General features: G+C 46.4%; 1 protein-coding gene across 1 annotated transcript; it reads left to right on the top strand.

Annotated features, from left to right (window-relative positions):
• The first annotated feature begins 1,756 nt into the window (after nucleotides 1–1,756).
• LOC138641533 (lymphocyte antigen 6E-like) lies at nucleotides 1,757–22,468 on the top strand. Its single transcript, XM_069729001.1, has 3 exons — nucleotides 1,757–1,910; nucleotides 21,916–22,035; nucleotides 22,205–22,468. The coding sequence occupies exons 1-3, from the start codon at nucleotides 1,856–1,858 to the stop codon at nucleotides 22,411–22,413; spliced, it is 384 nt and encodes a 127-aa protein (XP_069585102.1). The 5' UTR covers nucleotides 1,757–1,855; the 3' UTR covers nucleotides 22,414–22,468.
• Nucleotides 22,469–24,534: the final 2,066 nt, after the last annotated feature.

The following is a 24,534-nucleotide window of genomic DNA, read 5'->3' as shown; positions in this document are numbered from 1 at the left end:
CTGTCTTTTTATGATAAATATGGTAATGGTCTTAATAATTGCTATAGTGTCACTGTGTATAAAAGAAGATCAGATAGGTTACACTTTCCCAGTTAACCCATGATGTGTTTGTGTCTCTTGTTGTAGTCTCTAGGTACCCTTTATTTTCCTGTCTGTTGGATAGATAGAGAGACAGAATAACCAACATGGAGAAATAAGAAATAGTAATACATTTTGAGATACCTCCGTACTAATAATGGTTCCATTGACGTTCAAGATTATTAGTTATTCTAGATTTCTGTCCTTTGTGTGACTTCGTTGCTATAGATAGAGATATGTGATGATGTCCTTTTCTATTCCATTGTTAATGTTTTTAATTGTATTTTATTTTGCACCTGTCCCTTTTTTCGTGTTGATTGGACTTGGCGCTAGGGGAGGAGGTGGTTATTCACTTATCTCTCCGGGCGTCACTTCCTCTCAGCATGGACCTGTAGAAGCGCCGGTGTTGGCGTGAAACGGCCGTCGTCCTCTCCCCGCTCACCTCTTCCTTCATTTTACTCCCCCGTGCCGTGAAGATTTGTTCACATATGCTTCAATAAAGACAAGCCCTGACCACAGGTTCGGTGAGTGTTGCCGCGTTTTGTTCTACTACTGCTACATGGTTTTCTCCTCACTTCAAGCGCGAGCACCTCCCGATATTGTCGGGTTTCCAGTATCCAGGACTGAGTATATACCTAGTCTCTATTGCAGGCTGTGCTGCTTTACTTTTATTTTTCTGTGGCTTATTAATCAATCACACCTCCATTCGCCTCATGTGGGGACAGAACAGAGACGATAATAGACCTTTTTGGTGATAATGCTAAGCGGTATGTGTGGAGCAAATCAGGCACTGCTCATCACCTGCCCAATACAATCCCAACAGTGAAGCATGGTGGAGGCAGCATCATGCTGTGGGGGTGTTTTTCAGCTGCAGGGACAGGACGACTGGTTGTCATTGAATGAAACCTGAATGCGGCCAAGTACAGAGACATCCTGGATGAAAACCTCTTCCAGAGTGCTCTGGACCTCAGAAGTGGCCGAAGGTTCAATGACCCTAAGCACACAGCTAAAATAACAAAGGAGCGGCTTCAGAACAACTCTGTGACCATTCTTGACCGACCCAGCCAGAACCCTGACCTAAACCCAATGGAGCATCTCTGGAGAGACCTGAAAATGGCGTCCACCAACGTTCACCATCCAACCTGATGGACCTGGAGAGGATCTGCAAGGAAGAATGGCCGAGGATCCCCAAATCCAGGGGTGAAAAACGTGTTGCATCATTCCCAAGAAGACTCATGGCTGTACGAGCTCAAAAGGTGCTTCTACCCAATACTGAGCAAAGGGGCTGAAGACTTATGGCCATGGGATATTTCAGTTTTTCCTTTTTAATACATTTGCAAATATGTCTCCATTTCATTTTTTTGGGGGGGGGTTTCGGTAAAGATGGGGTGCAGAGTGTACATTAATAGGAAAAAAATGAACTTTTCTGAATTTACTCAATGGCTGCAATGAAGCAAAGAGTGAAAAGTGTAAAGGGACCTGAATACTTTCCGTTCCCACTGTATGTTCTATACAATACCTGGTATTGGGGTTGTGACGTTGGGTGTGACTCGGGAATCCTTAGTTGCAGGGAGCGGTCACCTAATCTTGATGGATGAGTGACAGGTATTGTCCGCACATATGTATAAGTTACATATTATATGCATACATCCTTGCTTGCTTTCGATAGTGGAGGGGCTGTAGGTAGGGTTTTGTAAATGCGTTGAATAGGTAAATATCTGGAGGCGTATATATATATATATATATAGGGACACGGAGCTCTTCCTGATCACACATCATGATGGCAGCATACACAAGCCTCCTCCTGGTGATCGCCCTCTGTGTGGCCACAGGTAAGACCCTGCACCTGCCCGACCCCGTACTGCTACTGATAGGTACTATGTAACCTATATAGCGGAATGCTGGGCAACTCTGAGATTGTATCACACATTAGATACAACTATGGAAAGAAGAAACTGAGAAAGAAAAAGTGTAATAGGGTCTTATCCGATGACAATGTGGTGTCAGGGAAAGGGAACAATACACTCACCTTGTTAGGTTGCTGAATGGCAACACATAATGGGCATATAACACAGCTTCTGCACAGCTACCGGTCAAGAGGACGACCAGACATACAGAGAGGAAGACGGAGGTATCACTCATGTGCTACTGCACAGGTTTACTAGTCAACGCGTTTCGAGGTCACGTAGGACTTTTTTCATAGTTTTGTCCTGATGAAGAGATCCTGCGTGATCTCGAAACGCGTTAACTTGTAAACCTGTTTAAATAAATGTTTTAATTTCACCGCTAATGTCGCTATCAGCAGCGCACGAGCGATACCTCCGTCTTCCCACATTAGATACAGCAGATCAGGCTTACATATGACAAATCAAAAGACAACTCTTAAAGAACCAACAGTCTGAGCGAAACGTCTCTACTAGTTCTAAGGAGAAATTTACACCTCATTGAACCAAACAATAGCATTAAACTTTGGCCTGACATAATACTCCCACACCATGACAATGCATTACTACCACATAGTGTTGGATTAATGTGACCATAAAGCTAATAATTAATACCTGTACACCATGACTACATATGACCAGTGCATCATGTGGAAATTCTCAGTTGAATAATTGGTGGTATTATGTGATCATGGCGTGAAAATATTATTTAACACCAATATAAAGGTATTTCTGTCATTGTGGTGGTAATATGTGGTCATGTTGTGGCAGTATTATTTAGTAACATTATGGTGGTATTACTCATTAACTAAGATTTCACATTTACTTCACATAATCACTAAATAATATACACTCCCTCTTCCTACCTCAATTATAGGATATGTCAGTATCCTCCCTGCATTTACCTCCATTATAGTATACTAGCTATTGAACCCGTTCTACGCCCGGGTGGCGAGCATTTATATTGGTATATGGTCTCCATCCTGTCATGTGCTGCTCCATCCTGCGTCCCCATCCTGTCGTGTGCTGCACCCATCCTGCGCCCCCATTCTGACATGTGCTGCATCCATCCTGCGCCTCCATTCTGACATGTGCTGCACCCATCCTGTGCCTCCATTCTGACATGTGCTGCACCCATCCTGCGCCTCCATTCTGACATGTGCTGCACCCATCCTGCGCCTCCATTTTGACATGTGCTGCACCTATCCTGCGCCTCCATTCTGACATGTGCTGCACCCATCCTGCGCCTCCATTCTGACATGTGCTGCACCCATCCTGCGCCTCCATTCTGACATGTGCTGCACCCATCCTGCGCCTCCATTCTGACATGTGCTGCACCCATCCTGCGCCTCCATTCTGACATGTGCTGCACCCATCCTGCGCCTCCATTCTGACATGTGCTGCACCCATCCTGCGCCTCCATTCTGACATGTGCTGCACCCATCCTGCGCCTCCATTCTGACATGTGCTGCACCCATCCTGCGCCTCCATTCTGACATGTGCTGCACCCATCCTGCGCCTCCATTTTGACATGTGCTGCACCTATCCTGCGCCTCCATTCTGACATGTGCTGCACCCATCCTGCGCCTCCATTCTGACATGTGCTGCACCCATCCTGCGCCTCCATTCTGACATGTGCTGCACCCATCCTGCGCCTCCATTCTGACATGTGCTGCACCCATCCTGCGCCTCCATTCTGACATGTGCTGCTCCCATCCTGCGCCTCCACTCTGACATGTGCTGCACCCATCCTGCGCCTCCATTCTGACATGTGCTGCACCCATCCTGCGCCTCCATTCTGACATGTGCTGCACCCATCCTGCGCCTCCATTCTGACATGTGCTGCACCCATCCTGCGCCTCCATTCTGACATGTGCTGCTCCCATCCTGCGCCTCCACTCTGACATGTGCTGCACCCATCCTGCGCCTCCATTCTGACATGTGCTGCACCCATCCTGCGCCTCCATTCTGACATGTGCTGCACCCATCCTGCGCCTCCATTCTGACATGTGCTGCTCCCATCCTACACTCCCCCAACACCAACCCCCCCCTCCCCCTCCACCTTCCCCATTAAATCCAGCACTCCCGGGCTGGGAAAAGAAAACAACAATAAATTAGCAAAAAGACATACAACATTTTTGGAATGCTATAAAACAAGTTAATATAACAGTGCGTCCCTTTATGTGAGGTGAGAACACTTGAACGTTACAAACAAGAACATATTTACATTGTGCGCGCGACTTTAAGGAAATAACAATTATTATCTAACTAACTATGAATGACCATCACCCCTTACGGGTATATTATCTACTAAGAGCAAGTATAACCTTTATTCAAGTGCAAATACCCTCTAAGGGCATACTATAAAACTTCAAAGTGCAAATCAACATTTTCTTTATTCTTCTATCACTTTCACGCATGCAGGACTATCTGCCTACCCCTACGGGCCTACTGCATTTTTCCTTCTAGAACCTCAATTTTATTTAAAGTACATCACTAACATTTTATTCTCAACATTATCAAACATCTTATCACTATCTAACCTTCTAGCTACATACTATCACTATGTAAAACATCATTGCTATCTAACTACTTAAGACAAAGTGCAACTAGTAAACATTCCCTTTAAGAGGAAATCTCAAGTCTTTTCTGAGGTAGTGCAAACAATCAACAAGTCCGTTATAACTTTAAAGCAAGAACTTTCACGCTGTTATCAGGAACAGTCTCTTTGCAAAGCTCTTCTTGTAAAACCAGTAGAGAGCACCTTTAAGAAGGTGCAAACTATATACAAGCAGTTTGTGAATCATTCACCGTCCATGATTTGAATGTTCTTTAAAAGAAATAGAAAAACTTGTGCAAAACTTGAAACAACAGGGATCCCGGGTAAACAAAGGGATCCCTTTAAGAGTTAACCCAGGACGGGTTTTAAAGCAAACAGGAAAAGTTTTAAAAGAACTATTTACAGTTTTCAGATCCTTCGAGGTTTATATTCATAGTAGGTTGCAAGGCATCAGTTGGTAGCGAAAGCCTCCTGGCCGGGGAAGGTTTGTATCTGAGTCCTCATCTAAGGCTGTAGCAATGTCAGGGGTTTGTCTCTCAGGTGCTGTCAAGTCATTAGTGGTTTGAGTACGGCTGTCAGTTTTAGTAGCAGATTCAGTAGTAGAAATGATACACGCAGTGGTGGTGGTGGTGTTGGGACTTGTTAGTTCAGAGTTAGTCTTAATCAGGGCAGCGGGTGGCACTACCGTAGGCTCACGTCGCTTAACGTTCTTAGCGTACCAACCTTGCTCACTCCAGTGGTGAGTGTAGGTCACATGGTCCCCTCTGCTCAAATTTCTGTTATGGTGTCCGTCGCGGAACTGGGCTTCCACGTTATAGCTGGTAACAAAGACTTCGGTTTGCAGTCCCGGCTCCTGTATAAAGCCCCAACCCCTTTTTGGGTGAAAGGCTAATACCGTCCCTCGCTTCGCCGGGCTCTTATTACCGCGCTTGGTCTTATGCTTCTGTTCTTTACGTTGAGCATTAGGTTCTGTCTCTTTCTGGTTTTTCCAGTGTGAAATTAGGCATTGTTTGAAATGTTCCCAGGTGAGCACTGCAATATAGGACCCCTCTTATTTGGACCCGTTCAATTTGGTCTTTGGGGCGTCCCATTTGAAGATCACCCCCTCAGAGCTCACGTCTAGCGGTTCACCCATAGATGTCGGTAATGGGGGCAGTACCCCCTCCATGGTGTTGTGGGCTGTCACGACAAGCTCGGCAGCGGGTGGTTGGTCACAGTCGGGGCGGGGTGTTGTGAATTCTGTGATCAAACTCCCTCCTGTGGTCATGAATGGTACTTCGGCGAGTTCTGTCCATGGACTCCCTCTGGTGGCTGTGAGTGGAGCTGCTGCTTCTGAGGTTCCTTCCACAGGTGACGTAGTTTATTCTTTGGCTGGCTGCTCTATTTAACTCCACTCAGATCGTTACTCCATGCAAGCTGTCAATGTTCTTGTACTGGTTCAGTTGCTCTTGGATCTTTCTGGTGACCTGTCTACTCCAGCAGAAGCTAAGTCCCTGCTAGTTAATTATTTGTTCATTGTTTCCTTGTCCAGCTTGCTATCATGATTTTGCCTTGCTAGCTGGAAGCTCTGGGATGCAGAGTGGCACCTCCGCACCGTGAGTCGGTGCGGAGGTCTTTTTGCACACTCTGCGTGGTCTTTTTGTAGTTTTTTGTGCTGACCGCAAAGATACCTTTCCTATCCTCAGTCTGTTTAGTAAGTCTGGCCTCCTTTTGCTGAAACCTGTTTCATTTCTGTGTTTGTGACTTTCTTCATAACTCACAGTCAATATATGTGGGGGGCTGCCTTTTCCTTTGGGGAATTTCTCTGAGGCAAGGTAGGCTTTATTTTCTATCTTTAGGGCTAGTTAGCTCTTAGGCTGTGAAGAGGAGTCTAGGCAGTGTTAGGTACGCTCCACGACTATTTCTAGTTGTGTGATAGGATTAGGGGTTGCGGTCAGCAGAGCTCCCACTTCCCAGAGCTTGTCCTGTGTGAGTTTAACCATCAGGTCATTCCGGGTGCTCCTAACCACCAGGTCCATAACAGCGGGGAGCGGTCACCGGAGTAGGATCGGTCAGTGGGGCAGGGGCGCTTTCGGTACCTGCGTCTGATGTCGTTCCACCGATGTCGATCCGCCCCGCTGATGAGGACGCTGGAGTCTGCTGCTCGGACCACGGCTCTTCCAATGCGATCTTCTTGCACAGCTCCGACTTCCATTTCTTCACTGCTGTCGGCTCTGCGTCCTGGAGTTGAGGGCTCGGTTCATCCACCTGCGGAGCCAAGAAGTCCGGATCCTCCAGCAGTGGCAAGTTTGAGTTCGCCTCCGGTCGCTGGTGATGGTCCTGGGTCACTTCGTCGTAGTTCAGGTACCTGCTGGTCGCCATCTCCGCTCCTGGGTCTTTGGTAGCACACGCACACGGCTCCTCCATTTTTGGGGGGCGGAGCTCCTTCCTGGCTTCGGGGCAGGTCGTCATCTTGCAGAAGTAGTCGGAGGGGGCGGTCGTCACTTTTGGCGCCGCCTCGGTAGTCTCCTCCCATGGCACGCCTTTCTTCTTCTCCTGCGCTCCTCGTGGCGCTATAATGGCAGCGATTTTGGCGGGAATTTTTGGCAGTAATGGCAATACACAGTCCTCAAGCAAACCAAAGTTCAAACACAGTTCTGGCACAGTTCTTAGGCACACATGACCCGATTCTTCAGGCTTAAGTAGATCCTGTTCGTGACGCCAAAGTTGGAACGCCCCCAGGTAGGGCAGTGAGGTACTCGGAGCCGGGCCCTTCGGTTCTCAGTGGGGATGTCACGGTGGCTGACCTGGTCCGTGGCCCTAGGGACGTCCGTATTAAAAGGGAAAGGTCTTTAAAGGGATAATGTTCGTGACGCCACCTGTGGTATTCGGTTAGGATGACCGACGCTGCTTAGGGGTCCGCTGGGGTGATGTTATGGCAGCTAGATGGTATACCTTCCCACAGGTGAAGTGTGTCCCCAGGGCTTCCCAGAGTGTAGTTGGTGATGGTGGACGATGTAAGGCGCAGGGAATAACGAGGACACAAGGTTGCAGTCTCTTTACCTTTTACTGAAGACTTCAGCATCCACAGTCCAGGGTACAGACCACAGGGTAGGCAGAGTCCGGCCGGTCTGAAGGCAAATCCAGAGTCCCCTTATCCAGGTGCAAATCAGTAGCCTTCCTACTAGCGCCTGTCTGTTGTAGTACCTCCCTGCTGAGCAACTCGGTAAGGTCTTCACAACTCTTGTAGATGTTCTAGATGTTATTTTGTCCTCTCTGTCCCCCAGATAGTGTGGATAGGACAAACCCATATGACTGATGGCCTGAGGCTTGTTTATAGGGACCCTAGAGACGTCCCGACCCCACAAGTTGCCACCGTGTCTTCTTAGGTATTAAGGTCGGGCAGCCAACTTGGAATTGACTGTGTTGCTGGTCTCTGAAATAAAGCGTAGAGACTATTACTCCCTCGGTGTTCTGGCCACCGGCTACGCGCCTCAGAAGGAGGCAGCCTATTGCAGGGCAGAACTCCTCCTGGTGTTATCTCCTTGTGCTATGACTTCGTGTCTCGCTCTCTACACAGTGGCATAACTACCGCGGTCGCAGCGATCGCCAGTGCGACCGGGCCCGGCAGGTCAGGGGCCCGGGCCCGGGCCCGGCAGGCAGGCTCGGACTGGCAGTGCCTCCCCCCGCTCCAGGGCCCCCCACGCCGCCGCCGCTGCCGCTGCCTTGAATACTCACCCTGCTCCAGCGATGGTCTCGGCGTCTGCACTGCAGCTCGTTCCTGCTTGAGCGGTCACGTGACACCGCTCATTAAGATCATGAATATGCGCATATTCATGATCTTAATGAACGGTGTCACATGACCGCTCAAGCAGGAAGAAGGTGCTGCGCCGGCGCCGCCGCCTGGAGTCGGGACAGAGCGCGAGGGATGTCGGCACGGCCGTGCAGTGGGAAGACAGGTGAGTATGAGGGCCGGGGGGACGGGGGATGAAGGAGGACATAAGCCGGCGCGCCGAGCAGGAGCGGAGAGATAAGCTTGCATAGAGGGGGGAATATAAGCCATGCAGGGGGGAATATAAGCCATGCAGGGGGGGATATGAGCCATGCAGGGGGGAATATGAGCCATGCAGGGGGGAATATGAGCCATGCAGGGGGGAATATGAGCCATGCAGGGGGGAATATGAGCCATGCAGGGGGGAATATAAGCCATGCGGGGGGGAATATGAGCCATGCATACAGGGGGGAATATAAGCCATGCATACAGGGGCGGAATATGAGCCATGCATACATGGGGAGATATGAGTCATGCATGCAGGAGGGGTAATATGAGCTATGTATATGGGATAGGAGGGAGATGAGCCATGCACACAGGAGGGGGGTCATTATACAGTATTGAGCATCATGTGTGGCCGTTATACAGTATGGAGCATCATTTGTGGTCATTATACAGTATTGAGCATTATGTGGGATCATTATACAGTATGGAGAACTGTGTGGCCGTTATACACTATGGAGCACTATGTGTGGGTGGTCATTATACAGTATGGAGCACTGTCTGGCCATTATACAGTATGGAGCAATGTGTGGCCATTATACACTATGGAGCATCATGTGTGGCCATTATACACTATGGAGCATCATGTGTGGCCATTATACAGTATGCAGCATCATGTGTGGCCATTATACAGTATGCAGCATCATGTGTGGTGGCCGTTATACAGTATTGAGCATCATGTGTGGCCATTATTCTATGGGGGTTACATTGAGTTGTATGGCAGGGCTGCAGGGGGGGGGCCCCATTTGGAAGTTCGCACCGGGGCCCCTAACTTTGTAGTTACGCCACTGTCTCTACAACACAGTTCTTTTCGTGTCCTTTCTTAGGATGCTGCCGCACGTGGTGCAGGCGCAGCTCCATGTCTTTCTGTCTTGCTAGGCCTCTGTCAGGATCCCACCCCTGACAGGGACCCTCTGTCTGCAGCTCTGATGTTCCTCCTTTCTCCCTGTCTGCCTGACAGGTGTTGCCTGGGCCAATCCCAGCCAGCTTCTCTCTAACTTTCTATCCAGCCCACCAGTTTTACCCTTCTGTGAGGAGTGCCCTAGTAGATAGGAGCAAGGCTCCCCCTGGTGGACTGGAGTGTGAAGTGTGTTGTGTGTTTTGTGATACCTGGCAGGGTGAACTCCTTTAGTGCCATCAGACGTAATATCGCTGCCCCTGGTGGAAGAACAACATAACTGCAATGACCAGGACGCTGCAGTATCTGCCAGTATCCTCCCTGCTGCTACCTCCATTATAGTATCTGTCAGTATCCTCCCTCCTGCTACCTCCATTATAGTATCTGTCAGTATCCTCCCTGCTGCTACCTCAATTATAGTATCTGTCAGTATCCTCCCTGCTGCTACCTCCATTATAGTATCTGTCAGTATCCTCCCTCCTGCTACCTCCATTATAGTATCTGTCAGTATCCTCCCTGCTGCTACCTCAATTATAGTATCTGTCAGTATCCTCCCTGCCTCTACCTCCATTATAGTATCTGTCAGTATCCTCCCTGCTGCTACCTCCATTATAGTATCTGTCAGTATCCTCCCTGCTGCTACCTCCATTATAGTATCTGTCAGTATCCTCCCTGCTGCTACCTCCATTATAGTATCTGTCAGTATCCTCCCTGCTGCTACCTCCATTATAGTATCTGTCAGTATCCTCCCTGCCTCTACCTCCATTATAGTATCTGTCAGTATCCTCCCTGCTGCTACCTCCATTATAGTATCTGTCAGTATCCTCCACGCCCCCTGGAGGAAGCGGATGCGAAACGCGCGTCGGGGTGATCAGGGTGTAGCGTGCCACGAGGCAGGACGCAATTGATACAGGTAATATGTACCGGGCAGTGTGCCCATGATTTTTTGAGGTATATGGTTATTTGGGCATGTTAATGGTATGGTGGGTTCCTTTTTACGGCTAAGTCGGTTATAAAAACATGGGGATGGTGTAGTGTGATTGTTCCCCATACTACACTGTCTATACTGAGATACGTATCTCGGATTGTGCTATTTATGGGGATTAACCCGTTGCATAAGTATTAGGATGGGACACGGTTCCGGGGTGCAATATGATTGCTTCCCAGCAGTATACTATGTGCATTGAGATATTGATCTCGGGTGCCTGTGTCTATGGGGATTAACCCTCCGTGCGAGGAGTAGGTATATTTGTGCTTCAAATTATATGTTTTTTTGTGTAGGCACCATCTAAGGTTTTGGTTAGATTGGAGGATCATATCTGTATTGTAATAGGTACTGCTGGGGATATGTACCCATCTAGCCCTTAAGTAAACATAAAATATATTACCTACCTGTAAGTCGTTGCCGCTCACCCTGATTGAGTATTTCATCTGATTGTGAGGCATTATTTTAATATTTTGTATGTTTTATGTATGTCAATAAAGATGTTGTTTTAAACGATACACTTCGTGACTAAGGTTTCTATCCTGTGGTCAATATGTTTAAATGACCAGGACGCTGCAGTATCTGCCAGTATCCTCCCTGCTGCTACCTCCATTATAGTATCTGTCAGTATCCTCCCTGCTGCTACCTCCATTATAGTATCTGCCAGTATCCTCCCTGCTGCTACCTCCATTATAGTATCTGTCAGTATCCTCCCTGCTGCTACCTCCATTATAGTATCTGTCAGTATCCTCCCTGCTGCTACCTCCATTATAGTATCTGTCAGTATCCTCCCTGCCTCTACCTCCATTATAGTATCTGTCAGTATCCTCCCTGCTGCTACCTCCATTATAGTATCTGTCAGTATCCTCCCTGCCGCTACCTCCATTATAGTATCTGTCAGTATCCTCCCTCCTGCTACCTCCATTATAGTATCTGCCAGTATCCTCCCTGCTGCTACCTCCATTATAGTATCTGTCAGTATCCTCCCTCCTGCTACCTCCATTATAGTATCTGCCAGTATCCTCCCTGCTGCTACCTCCATTATAGTATCTGTCAGTATCCTCCCTGCTGCTACCTCCATTATAGTATCTGTCAGTATCCTCCCTGCTGCTACCTCTATTATAGTATCTGCCAGTATCCTCCCTGCTGCTACCTCCATTATAGTATCTGTCAGTATCCTCCCTCCTGCTACCTCCATTATAGTATCTGCCAGTATCCTCCCTGCTGCTACCTCCATTATAGTATCTGTCAGTATCCTCCCTGCCTCTACCTCCATTATAGTATCTGTCAGTATCCTCCCTGCTGCTACCTCCATTATAGTATCTGTCAGTATCCTCCCTGCCTCTACCTCCATTATAGTATCTGTCAGTATCCTCCCTGCTGCTACCTCCATTATAGTATCTGTCAGTATCCTCCCTGCCGCTACCTCCATTATAGTATCTGCCAGTATCCTCCCTGCTGCTACCTCCATTATAGTATCTGTCAGTATCCTCCCTGCCGCTACCTCCATTATAGTATCTGTCAGTATCCTCCCTGCCGCTACCTCCATTATAGTATCTGCCAGTATCCTCCCTCCTGCTACCTCCATTATAGTATCTGCCAGTATCCTCCCTGCTGCTACCTCCATTATAGTATCTGTCAGTATCCTCCCTGCCTCTACCTCCATTATAGTATTTGTCAGTATCCTCCCTGCCTCTACCTCCATTATAGTATCTGCCAGTATCCTCCCTGCCTCTACCTCCATTATAGTATCTGCCAGTATCCTCCCTGCCTCTACCTCCATTATAGTATCTGTCAGTATCCTCCCTGCTGCTACCTCCATTATAGTATCTGTCAGTATCCTCCCTGCTGCTACCTTCATTATAGTATCTGCCAGTATCCTCCCTGCCTCTACCTCCATTATAGTATCTGTCAGTATCCTCCCTGCTGCTACCTCCATTATAGTATCTGTCAGTATCCTCCCTGCCTCTACCTCCATTATAGTATCTGTCAGTATCCTCCCTGCTGCTACCTCCATTATAGTATCTGTCAGTATCCTCCCTGCTGCTAACTCCATTATAGTATCTGTCAGTATCCTCCCTGCCTCTACCTCCATTATAGTATCTGTCAGTATCCTCCCTGCTGCTACCTCCATTATAGTATCTGTCAGTATCCTCCCTGCTGCTACCTCCATTATAGTATCTGTCAGTATCCTCCCTGCTGCTAACTCCATTATAGTATCTGTCAGTATCCTCCCTGCCTCTACCTCCATTATAGTATCTGTCAGTATCCTCCCTGCCTCTACCTCCATTATAGTATCTGCCAGTATCCTCCCTGCTGCTACCTCCATTATAGTATCTGTCAGTATCCTCCCTGCCGCTACCTCCATTATAGTATCTGTCAGTATCCTCCCTGCTGCTACCTCCATTATAGTATCTGTCAGTATCCTCCCTGCTGCTAACTCCATTATAGTATCTGTCAGTATCCTCCCTGCCTCTACCTCCATTATAGTATCTGTCAGTATCCTCCCTGCCTCTACCTCCATTATAGTATCTGCCAGTATCCTCCCTGCTGCTACCTCCATTATAGTATCTGTCAGTATCCTCCCTCCTGCTACCTCCATTATAGTATCTGTCAGTATCCTCCCTCCTGCTACCTCCATTATAGTATCTGCCAGTATCCTCCCTGCCGCTACCTCCATTATAGTATCTGTCAGTATCCTCCCTCCTGCTACCTCCATTATAGTATCTGTCAGTATCCTCCCTGCCTCTACCTCCATTATAGTATCTGCCAGTATCCTCCCTGCTGCTACCTCCATTATAGTATCTGTCAGTATCCTCCCTGCCGCTACCTCCATTATAGTATCTGTCAGTATCCTCCCTCCTGCTACCTCCATTATAGTATCTGTCAGTATCCTCCCTCCTGCTACCTCCATTATAGTATCTGTCAGTATCCTCCCTGCCTCTACCTCCATTATAGTATCTGTCAGTATCCTCCCTGCTGCTACCTCCATTATAGTATCTGTCAGTATCCTCCCTGCTGCTACCTCCATTATAGTATCTGTCAGTATCCTCCCTGCTGCTACCTCCATTATAGTATCTGTCAGTATCCTCCCTGCCTCTACCTCCATTATAGTATCTGTCAGTATCCTCCCTGCTGCTACCTCCATTATAGTATCTGTCAGTATCCTCCCTGCTGCTACCTCCATTATAGTATCTGTCAGTATCCTCCCTGCCTCTACCTCCATTATAGTATCTGCCAGTATCCTCCCTGCTGCTACCTCCATTATAGTATCTGTCAGTATCCTCCCTGCCGCTACCTCCATTATAGTATCTGTCAGTATCCTCCCTCCTGCTACCTCCATTATAGTATCTGTCAGTATCCTCCCTGCCTCTACCTCCATTATAGTATCTGTCAGTATCCTCCCTCCTGCTACCTCCATTATAGTATCTGTCAGTATCCTCCCTCCTGCTACCTCCATTATAGTATCTGTCAGTATCCTCCCTGCTGCTACCTCCATTATAGTATCTGTCAGTATCCTCCCTGCTGCTACCTCCATTATAGTATCTGTCAGTATCCTCCCTGCTGCTACCTCCATTATAGTATCTGTCAGTATCCTCCCTGCCGCTACCTCCATTATAGTATCTGTCAGTATCCTCCCTGCCTCTACCTCCATTATAGTATCTGTCAGTATCCTCCCTGCTGCTACCTCCATTATAGTATCTGCCAGTATCCTCCCTGCTGCTACCTCCATTATAGTATCTGTCAGTATCCTCCCTGCCTCTACCTCCATTATAGTATCTGTCAGTATCCTCCCTCCTGCTACCTCCATTATAGTATCTGCCAGTATCCTCCCTCCTGCTACCTCCATTATAGTATCTGTCAGTATCCTCCCTGCCTCTACCTCCATTATAGTATCTGTCAGTATCCTCCCTCCTGCTACCTCCATTATAGTATCTGCCAGTATCCTCCCTCCTGCTACCTCCATTATAGTATCTGCCAGTATCCTCCCTGCTGCTACCTCCATTATAGTATCTGTCAGTATCCTCCCTGCTGCTACCTCCATTATAGTATCTGTCAGTATCCTCCCTCCTGCTACCTCCATTATAGTATCTGCCAGTATCCTCCCTGCCTCTACCTCCATTATAGTATCTGTCAGTATCCTCCCTCCTGCTACCTCCATTATAGTATCTGCCAGTATCCTCCCTCCTGCTACCTCCATTATAGTATCTGCCAGTATCCTCCCTGCTGCTACCTCCATTATAGTATCTGTCAGTATCCTCCCTGCCTCTACCTCCATTATAGTATCTGTCAGTATCCTCCCTGCTGCTACCTCCATTATAGTATCTGTCAGTATCCTCCCTGCTGCTACCTCCATTATAGTATCTGTCAGTATCCTCCCTGCCGCTACCTCCATTATAGTATCTGTCAGTATCCTCCCTCCTGCTACCTCCATTATAGTATCTGCCAGTATCCTCCCTCCTGCTACCTCCATTATAGTATCTGCCAGTATCCTCCCTGCTGCTACCTCCATTATAGTATCTGTCAGTATCCTCCCTGCTGCTACCTCCATTATAGTATCTGTCAGTATCCTCCCTGCCTCTACCTCCATTATAGTATCTGCCAGTATACTCCCTCCTGCTACCTCCATTATAGTATCTGTCAGTATCCTCCCTGCCGCTACCTCCATTATAGTATCTGTCAGTATCCTCCCTGCTGCTACCTTCATTATAGTATCTGTCAGTATCCTCCCTGCCGCTACCTCCATTATAGTATCTGTCAGTATCCTCCCTGCCGCTACCTCCATTATAGTATCTGTCAGTATCCTCCCTGCCTCTACCTCTATTATAGTATCTGTCAGTATCCTCCCTGCCGCTACCTCCATTATAGTATCTGTCAGTATCCTCCCTTCTGCTACCTCTATTATAGTATCTGTCAGTATCCTCCCTGCTGCTACCTCCATTATAGTATCTGTCAGTATCCTCCCTGCCTCTACCTCTATTATAGTATCTGTCAGTATCCTCCCTGCCGCTACCTCCATTATAGTATCTGTCAGTATCCTCCCTGCTGCTACCTCCATTATAGTATCTGTCAGTATCCTCCCTCCTGCTACCTCCATTATAGTATCTGTCAGTATCCTCCCTGCTGCTACCTCCATTATAGTATCTGCCAGTATCCTCCCTGCCTCTACCTCCATTATAGTATCTGTCAGTATCCTCCCTGCTGCTACCTCCATTATAGTATCTGTCAGTATCCTCCCTTCTGCTACCTCTATTATAGTATCTGTCAGTATCCTCCCTGCTGCTACCTCAATTATAGTATCTGTCAGTATCCTCCCTGCTGCTACCTCCATTATAGTATCTGTCAGTATCCTCCCTTCTGCTACCTCTATTATAGTATCTGTCAGTATCCTCCCTGCTGCTACCTCCATTATAGTATCTGTCAGTATCCTCCCTGCTGCTACCTCCATTATAGTATCTGTCAGTATCCTCCCTGCCTCTACCTCCATTATAGTATCTGTCAGTATCCTCCCTGCTGCTACCTCCATTATAGTATCTGTCAGTATCCTCCCTGCTGCTACCTCCATTATAGTATCTGCCAGTATCCTCCCTCCTGCTACCTCCATTATAGTATCTGTCAGTATCCTCCCTGCTGCTACCTCCATTATAGTATCTGCCAGTATCCTCCCTCCTGCTACCTCCATTATAGTATCTGTCAGTATCCTCCCTGCCTCTACCTCCATTATAGTATCTGTCAGTATCCTCCCTCCTGCTACCTCCATTATAGTATCTGCCAGTATCCTCCCTCCTGCTACCTCCATTATAGTATCTGTCAGTATCCTCCCTGCCTCTACCTCCATTATAGTATCTGTCAGTATCCTCCCTCCTGCTACCTCTATTATAGTATCTGTCAGTATCCTCCCTGCTGCTACCTCCATTATAGTATCTGCCAGTATCCTCCCTCCTGCTACCTCCATTATAGTATCTGTCAGTATCCTCCCTGCTGCTACCTCCATTATAGTATCTGTCAGTATCCTCCCTGCTGCTACCTCCATTATAGTATCTGCCAGTATCCTCCCTCCTGCTACCTCCATTATAGTATCTGCCAGTATCCTCCCTCCTGCTACCTCCATTATAGTATCTGTCAGTATCCTCCCTCCTGCTACCTCCATTATAGTATCTGTCAGTATCCTCCCTGCTGCTACCTCCATTATAGTATCTGTCAGTATCCTCCCTGCTGCTACCTCCATTATAGTATCTGTCAGTATCCTCCCTGCTGCTACCTCCATTATAGTATCTGCCAGTATCCTCCCTCCTGCTACCTCCATTATAGTATCTGTCAGTATCCTCCCTGCTGCTACCTCCATTATAGTATCTGTCAGTATCCTCCCTGCTGCTACCTCCATTATAGTATCTGTCAGTATCCTCCCTGCTGCTACCTCCATTATAGTATCTGTCAGTATCCTCCCTGCTGCTACCTCCATTATAGTATCTGCCAGTATCCTCCCTGCCTCTACCTCCATTATAGTATCTGTCAGTATCCTCCCTGCTGCTACCTCCATTATAGTATCTGTCAGTATCCTCCCTCCTGCTACCTCCATTATAGTATGTGTCAGTATCCTCCCTGCTGCTACCTCCATTATAGTATCTGTCAGTATCCTCCCTGCCTCTACCTCCATTATAGTATCTGCCAGTATCCTCCCTGCCTCTACCTCCATTATAGTATCTGTCAGTATCCTCCCTGCTGCTACCTCCATTATAGTATCTGTCAGTATCCTCCCTGCTGCTACCTCCATTATAGTATCTGTCAGTATCCTCCCTGCCTCTACCTCCATTATAGTATCTGTCAGTATCCTCCCTGCCTCTACCTCCATTATAGTATCTGTCAGTATCCTCCCTGCCTCTACCTCCATTATAGTATCTGTCAGTATCCTCCCTGCCTCTACCTCCATTATAGTATCTGTCAGTATCCTCCCTGCCTCTACCTCCATTATAGTATCTGCCAGTATCCTCCCTGCCTCTACCTCCATTATAGTATCTGTCAGTATCCTCCCTGCTGCTACCTCCATTATAGTATCTGTCAGTATCCTCCCTCCTGCTACCTCCATTATAGTATCTGTCAGTATCCTCCCTGCCTCTACCTCCATTATAGTATCTGTCAGTATCCTCCCTGCCTCTACCTCCATTATAGTATCTGTCAGTATCCTCCCTGCTGCTACCTCCATTATAGTATCTGTCAGTATCCTCCCTGCCTCTACCTCCATTATAGTATCTGCCAGTATCCTCCCTGCTGCTACCTCCATTATAGTATCTGTCAGTATCCTCCCTGCTGCTACCTCCATTATAGTATCTGCCAGTATCCTCCCTCCTGCTACCTCCATTATAGTATCTGTCAGTATCCTCCCTCCTGCTACCTCTATTATAGTATCTGTCAGTATCCTCGCTGCTGCTACCTCCATTATAGTATCTGTCAGTATCCTCCCTGCCTCTACCTCCATTATAGTATCTGTCAGTATCCTCCCTGCTGCTACCTCCATTATAGTATCTGTCAGTATCCTCCCTGCCTCTACCTCCATTATAGTATCTGTCAGTATCCTCCCTGCTGCTACCTCCATTATAGTATCTGTCAGTATCCTCCCTGCTGCTACCTCCATTATAGTATCTGTCAGTATCCTCCCTGCCTCTACCTCCATTATAGTATCTGTCAGTATCCTCCCTGCCTCTACCTCCATTATAGTATCTGTCAGTATCCTCCCTGCTGCTACCTCCATTATAGTATCTGTCAGTATCCTCCCTGCTGCTACCTCCATTATAGTATCTGTCAGTATCCTCCCTGCCTCTACCTCCATTATAGTATCTGTCAGTATCCTCCCTGCCTCTACCTCCATTATAGTATCTGCCAGTATCCTCCCTGCTGCTACGTCCATTATAGTATCTGTCAGTATCCTCCCTGCTGCTACCTCCATTATAGTATCTGTCAGTATCCTCCCTCCTGCTACCTCCATTAGATGACATACAAGTGTATACTATATATAAGGGAGACGACAAACATGTATATACTGAGAGGAAAATGAGAGGTGTGAGGTGAAAATGAGAGGTTTGAGGTGAAAATGAAAAGGTGTGAGTGCAAAATGAGAGGAGTGAGGGAAAATAGTGGAGTGATCTGAAAATGACAGCTGTAAGGTCGAAATGACAAGTGTTAGGGGGGAATAAGAGGAGTGAGTGGGGAATGAGAGGTGTGAGGGGGAAAATGAAAGAAGTGAGGGGGAAAATGAGAGGCAAGATGGCAAAATAAGAGAAGTAAGGTGCTATAACTAACCACAGATATTTACTATGCCCAGGCAACGCCGGGCTCTTCAGGTAGTCTAATACAGTATGTAAAGCTGAATGTGTGTATGTGTGTGTGAATGTCCAGGATTGGCATCTGCACCGTCGCAGCTACAGCCACAAAATTTTGCACAGTCACATGTCTGGATCCCGAGAACGTCATAGGCTATGTTGTGAGGCGAAAAATCGCCACACGCAAAATTTGCCACATGCAAAACTTGCCACATGCAAAACTAGGCTCACGCAAAACTCACCTCATGGAAAACTCGCCACACGCAAAACTTGCACACGTGGAAAAATTGCCACATGCACAAAAGTTGCAACACATGCAAAAGTTGCCTCACACAAAACTTGCACATACTCAAAACGCAACACACATAAAACTCGTCACAGGCAAAACTCGCCATGCGCAAAGCTTGCTGTACACAACTTGCTACACTAACCTGTCACATGCAACTTGACACACAAAAAGTTGCTACACGCATGTCGCCACACAAAACTCATCTCACAAAGGTCGCTACATGCATGTCGCCACACACAACTCAACACACACAACTAGACACATGAAACTCGCCCTAAATCACACACAAGTCTGGTATTATCCTTCAAAAATAAAAATCTGATTAATAAGCAGACAAACTACAACAAATGTACCATATAGGAAATCCGGCAGCTGTTAGTCACATGACCTGTCTATTATGTGTATGTGTGAGCTAATATATACTGCCAGGGGGGAGGGCTTCCTGTTGGCTGGGGATTTCTCAGGCTGCCAATTTAGCTTACAAATACTGAGGTAAAAATACTGAGCAAATAACGTGTGAACGCGGTCTAATACAGGAGATGACACACAGATATATACTATATACAGGGGAGATGACACACAGGTATATACTATATACAGGAGGAGATGACACACGTATATATTCTATATACAGGAGGAGATGGCACACAGGTATATACTATATACAGGGGAGATGACACACAGATATATACTATATACAGGAGGAGATGACACACAGTTATATACTATATATAGGAGGAGATGACATACAGGTATATACTATATACAGGAGGAGATGACACACAGTTATATACTATATATAGGAGGAGATGACATACAGGTATATACTATATACAGGGGAGATGACACACAGATATATACTATATACAGGAGGAGATGACACACAGTTATATACTATATACAGGAGGAGATGACATACAGGTATATACTATGTACAGGAGGAGATGACACACAGTTATATACTATATATAGGAGGAGATGACATACAGGTATATACTATATACAGGAGGAGATGACACACAGATATATACTATATACAGGAGGAGATGACACACAGATATATACTATATATAGGAGGAGATTACATACAGGTATATACTATATACAGGGGAGATGACACACAGGTATATACTATATACAGGAGGAGATGACACACAGATATATACTATATACAGGAGCAGATGACGCACAGGTATATACTATATACAGGAGGAGATGACACACAGGTATATACTATATACAGGAGCAGATGACGCACAGGTATATACTATATACAGGAGGAGATGACTTCCAGGTATATACTATATACAGGAGGAGATGACATACAGGTATATACTATATACAAGAGATGACATACAGGTGTATACTATATATAAGATAGATGAAAAACATGTATATACTGAGGGGAAAATGAGAGGTGTGAGGTGAAAATGAGAGGAGTGAGGGAAAATAGTGGAGTGATCGAAAAATGACAGATGTGAGATCGAAATGACAAGTGTTAGGGGGGAATGAGAGGAGTGAGGGGGAAAATGAGAGGAGTGAGGGGGAAGATGAAAGATGTGATGGGAAAATAAAAGAAGTGAGGTGCTATAACTAACCACAGATAATTACTATGCCCAGTCAACGCCGGGCTCTTCAGCTAGTATATGATATTAATGCTGTATCCTCTCCCATCATGTTTGATCCTCTGCAGAGCTGTTATATCTAAACTCAACAGCTGTATCCAATCTTATATGTTATAAAATTGGATACAGCAGTCAGTATAACATGTGATAAGATTGGATACAGCAGTCAGTATCACATGTGATAAGATTGGATACAGCAGTCAGTATCACATGTGATACGATTGGATACAGCAGTCAGTATCACATGTGATAAGATTGGATACAGCAGTCAGTATCACATGTGATGAGATTGGATACAGCAGTCAGTATCACATGTGATAAGATTGGATACAGCAGTCAGTATCACATGTGATAAGATTGGATACAGCAGTCAGTATCACATGTGATAAGATTGGATACAGCAGTCAGTATCACATGTGATAAGATTGGATACAGCAGTCAGTATCACATGTGATAAGATTGGATACAGCAGTCAGTATCACATGTGATAAGATTGGATACAGCAGTCAGTATCACATGTGATAAGATTGGATACAGCAGTCAGTATCACATGTGATAAGATTGGATACAGCAGTCAGTATCACATGTGATAGGATTGGATACAGCAGTCAGTATCACATGTGATAAGATTGGATACAGCAGTCAGTATCACATGTGATAAGATTGGATACAGCAGTCAGTATCACATGTGATAAGATTGGATACAGCAGTCAGTATCACATGTGATAAGATTGGATACAGCAGTCAGTATCACATGTGATAAGATTGGATACAGCAGTCAGTATCACATGTGATAAGATTGGATACAGCAGTCAGTATCACATGTGATAAGATTGGATACAGCAGTCAGTATCACATGTGATAAGATTGGATACAGCAGTCAGTATCACATGTGATAAGATTGGATACAGCAGTCAGTATCACATGTGATAAGATTGGATACAGCAGTCAGTATCACATGTGATAAGATTGGATACAGCAGTCAGTATCACATGTGATAAGATTGGATACAGCAGTCAGTATCACATGTGATAAGATTGGATACAGCAGTCAGTATCACATGTGATAAGATTGGATACAGCAGTCAGTATCACATGTGATAAGATTGGATACAGCAGTCAGTATCACATGTGATAGGATTGGATACACCGCGGTGCACTATATAACCTTTCTCTTTTGCTCGCAGTTTACTCGCTGAATTGTTACACCTGCTCATTACAAACTTCCAATGCCAATTGTCAGACTTCGACAACCTGCAGCAGCGGAGCAGCGTATTGTCAGACCATAGTGGGATCAGCCTCCTCTGGTGAGTTCACCATTTTGTTGTGTGATTATGGGGGTTGTAGTCCTCGTTCACCTACAGCCGGGAGACTACAAACCCGAGGTGCTGTACATATAGAATCATTATATACATGGCAATGACTGACAGGTTGGAGCCCCACCCCTTTGTCACATTTTTGTTTTCTCCGCGCTAGGTGGGATCTCGGCCTCCGTCATCAGTAAGACATGTGAAACATCCTGCACTGCAGGAACCTACAGTGTCTCCGGCGCCACCGCCACCACCTCCTGCTGCAACACCGACCTGTGTAACGTCAGCGGCGGCGCCAGCATCAAGGCCAACTCTGCCGCCATCATCCTGGCGCTGGGATCCCTCCTGACAATCCTGAGGAGCTCAGTCCTCTAACCGCAGATGTGAGACATCAGCAGAACACAGAAATAAAGAATGAATATTTTCATGATCTCTGCTTGCTATCAGTGAATTGATGTATTTTTTCTTCCACATCTAGAGGCTGGAAAGTTTCAGAACATTTAGAGGATATAATAGAAAGAGGTCAGGACACACAGAGCATCACAGCTATCATAGAAAGAGGTCAGGACACACAGCATCAGAGCTATGATAGAAAGAGATCAGGACACACAGAGCATCACAGCTATCATAGAAAGAGGTCAGGACACACAGCATCAGAGCTATGATAGAAAGAGGTCAGAACACACAGAGCATTGTGGCTATGATAGAAAGAGGTCAGGACACACAGAGCATTATGGCTATGATAGAAAAAGGTCAGGACACAGAGCATTGCAGCTATGATAGAAAGAGGTCAGGACACAGAGCATTGCAGCTATGATAGAAAGAGGTCAGGACACACAGTGAATTGTGGCTATAATGGAAAAAGGTCAGGACACACAGCATCACAGCTATGATAGAAAGTGGTCAGGACACACAGCATCAGAGCTATGATAGGAAGAGATTAGGACACACAGAGCAATGTGGCTATGATAGAAAGAGGTCAGGACACACAGTGAATTGTGGCTATAATGGAAAAAGGTCAGGACACACAGCATCAGAGCTATGATAGAAAGAGGTCAGGACACACAGCATCAGAGCTATGATAGAAAGAGGTCAGGACACACAGCATCAGAGCTATGATAGGAAGAGATTAGGACACACAGAGCAATGTGGCTATGATAGAAAGAGTTCAGGACACACAAAGCATCACAGCTATCATAGAAAGAGGTCAGAACACACAGAGCATTGTGGCTATGATAGAAAGAGGTCAGGACACACAGAGCATTATGGCTATGATAGAAAAAGGTCAGGACACAGAGCATTGCAGCTATGATAGAAAGAGGTCAGAACACAGAGCATCGCAGCTATGATAGAAAGAGGTCAGGACACACAGTGAATTGTGGCTATGATAGAAAAAGGTCAGGACACAGAGCATCAGAGCTATGATAGAAAGAGATCAGGACACACAGAGCATTGTGGCTATGATAGAAAAAGGTCAGGACACAGAGCATCGCAGCTATGATAGAAAGTGGTCAGGACACAGAGCATCAGAGCTATGATAGAAAGTGGTCAGGACACACAGTGAATTGTGGCTATGATAGAAAGAGTATAATATTCCCATAGTCCTTATAGAGACACAGGCTAAATGTCACTTCAAAAAATCAAATAAACCTCATATTCCATTGTGCGATACCACAACAGAAACAGAAGTGAGAAGAGGGGAGGAGATATTAAAAGGTAATAATTTTATTGAAACAACAATGTTAAAAATTAGTACAAGGCATTTAACATGGGGAAGGGAAAAGGAAAAAAGACAAAAGGGGGTTGAACCACCAAGCTGGAGAAAACGAAACTGCACTATACCACAAGGGGTTAAAACAAATGAACCCAGTGACAATATGATGGTAGTACTAGTTAGGAATAAAGCAAACTAGATATCCTAATCCAGGATAAATAACAATATAGCACAAGGTATGACCCCCGCAGGCATAAAAGTATCCTATTAATGGGTTAAATAACCAGGCATAAAGTGAGTATATGTCTATCCAAAATACAAGGCAGGAAAAACACCGGCTAGTGTACTGGTGAATACTCCCACAGTCAGGTGCAACAGCGGAAAACATGCCAAGATGAGGATAAATTGCCAGGGAATGATTTACCTGTGGTACAGATCAAATGCAGAGGTATCTAGTGCAGATGGATAGTGCAGGTGCGGTTCCCGTGCGCCCGACAAGCACTGTTTCACCGTAGCTTCTTCAATGGGGGCGAGGACAGGGTTAAGGAGGTGTAGGGGTCTTTTATAATGTGAGGGAATGGCGATGTATAGACCGGAAGTGTCCTGAGCCGCTTCAGATTGCGCGCGTTGTAGGGCCGTCCCACCAAGCCAAAGGGACTTCTGAGTCTGCGCACCATGACACGCAGTGGAACGCACTGCGGTCACGTGATCGCGCACCTCGGAAGTCAGAGGCGGGGTTACGGACCCCGCGCGTGCGCAGTGCAGCTAGGGGGCGCGGTGGA

Source organism: Ranitomeya imitator, chromosome 6, assembly GCF_032444005.1.
Source record: "Ranitomeya imitator isolate aRanImi1 chromosome 6, aRanImi1.pri, whole genome shotgun sequence".
NCBI lineage: Eukaryota > Metazoa > Chordata > Amphibia > Anura > Dendrobatidae > Ranitomeya > Ranitomeya imitator.
This window is presented reverse-complemented; position numbering and strand designations above follow the sequence as displayed.